Source organism: Lolium rigidum, chromosome 5 (assembly GCF_022539505.1).
Source record: "Lolium rigidum isolate FL_2022 chromosome 5, APGP_CSIRO_Lrig_0.1, whole genome shotgun sequence".
Lineage (NCBI taxonomy): Eukaryota > Viridiplantae > Streptophyta > Magnoliopsida > Poales > Poaceae > Lolium > Lolium rigidum.
Genome location: NC_061512.1, coordinates 142,786,220 through 142,794,308, shown reverse-complemented (window position 1 = coordinate 142,794,308; position 8,089 = coordinate 142,786,220). Strand labels below are relative to the sequence as shown.

Sequence of the window (8,089 nt, the reverse complement as noted above, 5' to 3'; positions counted from 1 at the left end):
CACACAAGGCCATAAATGTGGCAATGCAACTATATGGATGAATAATGTTGCAATGCACTCGAGAGACACTAGCAAAGCTCAATGGGTCAGGCACAAGATTGCTCAACTACGGTTGCAGAAAAGTAAACTAGGTCTTGACTTGATCTTACTAGCATTTCACTTTTCTTTTCACTCTTTTATTTTATTTTATCACACGCAGCAATGTAACTCTTTTTGTTTCTTTTCAATTTTTATTTTATTTTATGACTCTACTCCTGGTAGCACGGCCAACAGAAATTGCAAAGCACCAAAAACCTAATGAGCAGCCTGTCGAGCGGTAAAACTAGTCTATTTTGGGAAAGTTCCTAATCACTTATATCGAAAGGCTGTGTCTACGGTTCAGAGATGAAGCAAACTGTATGCTATGTGGACTCAGAGTAACAAAAGGTATGAAAAACTAGCCACGGCAGAAAAACTAACCAAAACTGTGCCACGGCAGAACCACGGCAGACTCACGACAAAGATATCCTGTCGCGGCAGAGCTCACGACAGAACTTCCTGTCACGGCAGAGAAAACAACAGAAACTGTGCCACGGCAGAAACCACAACAGACTCTAGATTGGATCAAAAACTAAACACGAGCAGCAACTAAAACTCGAAATTAATGCAATCTAAGGCTATGGCAAACCCTAACCCTAATATTTTTTGACTTTTTCTGTATAGGACACAACTGACAACTCAACTATGGAGTGGCTTTGTGGATGCTTAGCGAGGAAACACGGGAATCTGATACCAAGATGATGAGGGGTTACCCGATCTTCTCAGTAAGCGAGGTGGTTGGTGATGAACACGCGATGAACACAAGGGAGATACACAATGATAAGTGGACGATAACTTGTATGACACTGACAAGTCTATCCCTGTCGCGAGTGCAATAGCTCTCAACCCTGCAAGACATTCACAACTCCACACACTTGCGCATGTAGCCGCCGACCACGAAGCACTTAATTGGCAAACTCCAAATTCCCAGTGGAACGATAGATCACACAAACTTTCAGTAGCAAAACACCAGATCTATGCGAATTGGTGTGTAGAATTCAATTGTATTGCCTAGCAATCAACTATGAACTAGGGTTTATCTTAAAAGTGGTACCAGAAAATTTAGACCTCTGTTCATGGGCCAGGCGGCCGTCCCATCCCGCTGATAGCTTTTAGGCGGGAGTGAATCGCTGCCGCACTGAGCGATGAATAGGGTTTGCCCATGCGATGATTGGAATGGAGAGATCGATTGTGACTGAAGCGATTTGTGCCTCTTCGTGTGTGCATGGCGACGAAAAAGAAACTTGCCATGGTATTTTCACACTGGGCCTTGAGAACGTTTTTTTTCCTGAAAAAACGTGTTTGTTGATGTCTTTTTTTTCTCGGCTGGGGTTAGGTCACAGCACCGCTCTAGATTTCAAACGTGCGCGCTATATTTCTTTTCCTTTTATTATTAGATATAAATATAGATATAATATATAGATATATATATAGATATCGATATAGCTTGGGATACAGAGATTGATTGTGACCCAAGCAATCGGCTGCCTCTATGTGTGTGCATGTTGACTAAAAAGAAAAGTTTCCATGGTATTTTCACGCTAGGCCTCGAGAATTTTTTCTTTTTTTCATGCAAAAAATCATGTTCGCCAATGTCAAATTTGCTCGGCAAGGGTTCGGTCGCGGCACCGCTCTAGATTTTAAACTTGTGTGCTATATTTTTATTTTTTATTATTAGATATACTCCCTCCGGTCCTATTTAATTGACTCATATTTAGTACAAAGTTGTGCTAAATCCGAATCAATTAAAAGAGACCAGAGGGAGTAGGTAGATATATAGATATAGATATAGATATAGATACAAATACAAATATAGATATAGATATAGATCTAGGTATAATTATAGATATAGATATATATTAGTTGCAGGTGACTAGTATGTATTTTTCTGCTCTAAAAACTTTTTTTTTTGTTTTGTCCTGAAAAAGCATGTTTGTCGATGTCCTTTTTACTCGACCAGGATTCGGTCGCGGCACCGCTCTAGATTTCAAGCATGCGCGCTATATTTTTATCCTTTATTATTAGATATAGATATATATATATCGATACAGCTATAAATATAGATATAGATATGGATATAAATGACTAGTATGTATTTTGATTTTATTCAGTGTGTGTGGGTGCATATTCCAGATACTAAATTCCAAATCTAATAAAAACGGCTTTATGAAAAATGATATATAATCCTGTTGGATGAGTATCTAATCATGTTCACCCCCACCTCACTATAAATGTAACCTGCAGACCGAAATGATGTTTACATATGCCACAGTTGCACCACAGGTAGCTGGTGAGATTTTATATATAGTCTAAATTTTAAAAAAAGTATTCGTACACCGGAGATTTGCAGAAAAGCAGTGTGCTATTGTTTTACCAAAAATCATTGTACATCCCTTTTTCTTTTCTCCAACAACATGGCCACTGCACAGACATTCCTCTTTTGGACCAGGGCAGAGCACAGCACGTAGTTTTTTCTATCTATCCATTGCCTTTCCTCAAGCTCCGATTACTTTTATATAAACCCACCTAGAAAAGCTCCCAAACATGCCCCTCCCCCTCCTCTGCCTGTCGCACCGTCATCAATCTCACTTCCACTCCCCACCCGCACCCAACCAAGCCAAACCGCACACGCCCACGCCCATGGCCATGGACGCCGGCGCGCCGCAGCTCCTCGCCGCAGCCGTTGCCATCATCGTCTTCGCCGCGCTAGTATTCAGATGGTTCCTTGCGGGGCGCGCGGCTGGGGGCCGGAAGCAGAGGCCGCGGCTGCCGCCGGGGAGCACGGGGCTGCCCCTGATCGGCGAGACGCTGCGGCTCATCTCGGCGTACAAGACGCCCAACCCGGAGCCCTTCATCGACGAGCGCGTGGCGCGGCACGGCGGCGTCTTCACCACCCACATCTTCGGCGAGCGCACCGTCTTCTCCGCCGACCCGGCCTTCAACCGCCTCCTCCTCGCCGCCGAGGGCCGCGCCGTCAGCTGCAGCTACCCGTCCTCCATCACCACGCTCCTCGGCGCGCGCTCCCTGCTCCTCACCCGCGGCGCCGCGCACAAGCGCCTCCACTCCCTCACCCTCACCCGCCTCGGCCGCCCCGCCTCGCCGCCCCTCCTCGCGCACATCGACCGCCTCGTGCTCGCCACCATGCGCCAGTGGGAGCCCGCCGCCACCGTGCGCCTCCTCGACGAGGCCAAGAAGATCACCTTCAACCTCACCGTCAAACAGCTCGTCAGCATCGAGCCGGGGCCCTGGACCGAGAGCCTCCGCCGCGAGTACGTCAAGCTCATCGACGGCTTCTTCTCCATCTCCTTCCCGTTCGCCTCGCTACTCCCCTTCACTACCTACGGCCAGGCCCTCAAGGTGCTCGTCCTTTTGCCTTCATCCCCCCTTCACTTCCTCATCTGCACATTGCGTTTGAACGAATTAATGCGCGTTTGCCGTAACTTTCTACCATCTGATTTGCTTCAGTCGAGGAAGAAGGTGGCCGGAGCGCTGAGGGAGGTCATAAGGAAGAGGATGGAGGAGCGAACACAGGACAGTGGTGGAGCGCCGGAGGATGCAGACGTCAAGAGGGAGAAGAAGGACATGGTGGAGGAGCTTCTCCAGGCGGAGGGCGGGAGCTTCTCGGAGGAGGAGATGGTGGACTTCTGCCTCTCCCTTCTCGTTGCTGGCTACGAGACCACGTCCGTCCTCATGACCGTCGCCGTCAAGTTCCTCACCGAGACGCCGGCGGCGCTGGCACAGCTCAAGGTATGGTATGGGAACGAATTGTTTGGTAATTGGTCAATTCTTGTGCACGTGTGGGTGGTAGTCAGTACTGTCAAATAAGGTCGGACACTGGGTGGATTTTGTCAACCGATTTCGTAATGTCTTATTATAATTGCGGGATTGGTTAGGTAAACCTTTTTCTGCAGCAGCTCTCGACTCTCGTCCAGCAGAAAATCTGCTGCTGCCGTCTTTGCTGTTTTCGGTCGACCTCAACTGCAGTTACTTAATTCACATACTCCATAGTAGTAATAGTTTGTTATTTACAAGATTATTGTTTAATTTGTTTCTAACTACTAGCATCCTGGTTTCGGGCAGTATGTGATGTTGACTGATCCTTTATCTGCCTGTAATCCAACAATGGATCTGATATGAACACAAAATCATATTTCCTCCTATTCCTTTTACAGTTTTACTTGTATGTCTCCAAACTGTCCAACCTAACAGCAACAGTAAAAGTGAGAATTCTTACCAGGAAGCGGAATGGGGCTGAATACCTAAAACTCTTCTAGATTTTCTGTAAATTAAGCCAGGGGTTGTTGATATCCTGCTCCCATACATGTGCAATTGATCCAGATGTCTTGGTCACTTTGCAGGAAGAGCATGAAAATATGACAAGGATGAAGGGCGAAAACCAACCCCTAGAGTGGAGCGATTACAAGTCGATGACATTCACCCAATGTGTAATGATTTGAATGGCCCTTGTTCTTAAATTGGTTTCTAATATCATGCCTAAAACAAGATGCCGCTTAATTTTTTGAGAATAGCGTTTGATCATGGTTGGATTTTCCACATCATAATAATGGATGACATTTCTGCAGGTGATAAATGAGTCACTTCGCGTGGCTAACATTATTAGTGGCGTCTTCAGACGAGCAAACACTGATATTCATTTCAATGGTATTTCAGTACATACAATCAATATTTCCGAACATTTCTCACCAGGAACCATCGCTAATGTGTAACATTTGCTTCATTTATGTTATTAGGCTACACTATTCCGAAGGGCTGCAAAATTTTCGCTTCATTCCGAGCTGTTCATCTAAATACCGAGCACTACGAGAACGCCAGGGTTTTTGACCCTTGGAGATGGCAGGTACTCTTTACATTGCTGGTGGCTTACTTATTCTGTTGTGTCACTGCTTAGAAAAGGTCAAGTAAATGCATGCAGTGTACTCATTTTATTGCTGGTGCAGAGCAACAATAAACTTCAGAATGAGGTAGGGGCGAACCTATTCACTCCGTTTGGTGGTGGGCCTCGGTTGTGCCCTGGCTATGAGCTTGCCCGTGTTGTCATCTCCGTTTTCCTCCATCATCTTGTAATGCGCTTTACGTAAGTCATATCTATCTTCTATTCAAGATATACTCTGTTTTCTAGCTGTAGGGTCTAGATATTTTGCAAATGAAGTTCCAGCTTGTGAGTTCCAAACTAGATACCATTCTGATACGTTTTGTACATCTTGGCCAATGAATCTGCAGCTGGGAAGCGGCTGAGGAAGATAGGCTTGTCTTCTTTCCCACCACTCGAATCCTGAAAGGATATCCCATCAATCTCAGGCGAAGATCGTAATCAGTTTGCTGAGCCCACATCGGTCTTCAGCTGCTCCTATCTTGAAAGCAAAATTAAACATAGATGAAGAGAAAATAAATCAGTAATAGCTAGTCTACTTTTGGTGCGTTTTAGTTTTGTGTATCCTTTGTAACCTGGTACGTCACAACAGCAAGTTGTGCTGCTTGTATAATATGTGGCCTAAACAGTTAGTGTGTACCGGTTGCAAATGACATTTTGTCGTGTATTTGGCTATCTAGCATTATCAGAGATGCATCGCAATAGTATCAGCAAGATGCACTGTTAAAAGACGAGAGGATACAGCCATAGCCCATATGCTTTCTCCGCATCAATCCTTGTCAAACATATCCTTATCGTTGACTGTCATTGGCCATTTTTTCGCATACGACCCTGAAAAGGTCGGGTGCAACAATCTACTCTCTCCGTTCTCTTATAAAGACGTTTTAGCTTTTTTTTTTTTTGTAGATTCAATTACTTCAGGGTTTGTTTGATTTGCAGGAGATTTGCAGGATTTCACAAACGTAGGAATAGAAAAAATAAAGGAATATGATAGAAATGCATGTGTAATTTATGAAGTAGGATGTTTGATTCATAGGAATAAGAAGAACACAGGTTTGAGTGGATTGTAAGTAAGATTAGATCATTATCATGCAACTTATAATCATTGTCTCGTTCTTTATGCGTAGGAATGTAAAAAACAGGTTTGAGTGGATTGTAGAATTCATTTGATTTTTCTATGAAACCTAAACCAAAGGAAAAATTCCTACATTTTTCCTACACCCTATCCCTGTAAATCAAATGGATTTAAATCAAATGGATGAATAGTGGCACCAAAGGAAAAATTCCTATTCCTATGGTTTTCCTTCAACATTCCTATGAATCAAACGGGTCTAATATTTACTTTAATTTATATCTAGTCTAATTTTAGTGTGTAGATTTACTTATTATGATTTGTATCTAGTTTACTTTTAAATATAAAATGTCTTTTGTTAGTGAATAGAGGGTGTATATATCATCGAAATAGTGGAACAGACTTGCCTTAGCTTTGCTACAGAACATCTTCCTTTTTGACCGGTAAAATATCTTCTTTTGGTATATAATTTGTTTATTTGTTTTCTTTGAACATAGGATGGTTCCAGAAGGCATGTATTAGATTAGGTCAAATGTCATAATACAGCCCAGTGAAGATGTTGAGAAAATAAATTATGGACCACTCCCACATTTTGTGATGACCCATCTCCTTCTCATACCCAACATTAGAGCATCCCCTTACTCAAAATTGGATACCAATACTCAAAAATAGTTTTTCAGATATTGGGGAAAAAACACAACTCCGACAACTTACTCAAAAGTCGTCCTAGCTAAAAAAATATTGAGTACTTACTCAAAATTTGCTAGCACATACTTAAATTTGAGTACCGCCTAGCTCACTACTCATCCGACTCAAATCTTTGTCACGTTAGCCAAATCTAAGCGGGAAAGGCCAACCATAGCGCACGGACGACCTCTCCGCCTTGCTACTCCGGCTAGCCTACACGTCGGTGACCTCATCCCGCCGCCCCGCAGCCACGCTGCCGACTGCCTCCTACCTCTTCCCGGCCATGCGGTCCCCGAATGCAATGCCCTAGGTTTATAGGACACAGAAGGTAGATTTAGGAATTGTGCATACATCTAAAATTGAGCGGGAAAGTTCACTTTTACTTAAAACCGAAGTGATCGAGATCATTATGCAATTCTTGATGATTTAGGAGTATCATTAAGTTTTGTGTTTTGATTTGAGATAATCTTTGTTGTTATTTCAGCAAAAAAAGGAAAACATGGGAAACAAAGTTATCACATCACATTTGAATTCAAAAATATAATTTGGATCTTATATTCAACTTTGAATTCAAACTACATCATATTTCAAATATAAAAAATAAAGATCATATACAGTAAAGAAAATATACTTTATTGGTGCTATAGACACATGTCTTTACAACTTTTAATGAATAAAAGAAATAAAAACTTAAGACTAAAACCTACACTAAATTAATCCTCACACTTTAGTCTTTAAACTTGCATAAACACACAAATTAGAAAAGAGATTAGGATTACAATGTTGCCAGCGCCCTAAGGTGACGCGTATTTGTGTTTGAGCTCAACAATATTGCACCATGGGAATTAAATCTGAAATATATGTTAAACAAGAAATCATCAACTGCACAACTAGTAGAAGCAATGGGAATCCCATCCATGACCGAGCCATGACCAGCAATAACATAATTGAACCATATATAGAACCAGACTAGAATGACCAAATGGACAACCAATAGCACTATATAGCCAACACAATAGCAGCCAACAATATATTAAAAGAACCATAAATAGATTTTAAGCTCGTCATTAAAGGGAAAATAGAACAATAGAAATAACGTAGACACTAAAAATCTAGACCATCTACAAAAGATAATATTCAAATCTAGAATTAAGGTAGTAATACAAATTACTCGCAGTGGGACCACATAACCATTACAGGTGATCCGTGGGACGCATAAATTGGTAAATAAAAAATAGCTGACAGTGGGACCATGTATGGAGACCATTTGTTGTCTTTGGACCTGTGTATTTTAAATTGTTTAGAGCAAAAAAGAAAATTTTCAATTGAGTGATTTTTCAGTTGATTTACCCAAAGTGGAT

At 42.3% G+C, this 8,089-nt stretch overlaps 1 protein-coding gene across 1 annotated transcript; it reads left to right on the top strand.

Annotated features, from left to right (window-relative positions):
* Positions 1 to 2,724: 2,724 nt before the first annotated feature.
* LOC124652988 (cytochrome P450 90A4-like) lies at positions 2,725 to 5,597 on the top strand. Its single transcript, XM_047192037.1, has 7 exons — positions 2,725 to 3,435; positions 3,544 to 3,825; positions 4,437 to 4,523; positions 4,662 to 4,740; positions 4,830 to 4,936; positions 5,037 to 5,173; positions 5,320 to 5,597. Exons 1-7 carry the CDS (start codon positions 2,725 to 2,727, stop codon positions 5,408 to 5,410), a joined length of 1,494 nt encoding a protein of 497 aa, XP_047047993.1. The 3' UTR covers positions 5,411 to 5,597.
* Positions 5,598 to 8,089: the final 2,492 nt, after the last annotated feature.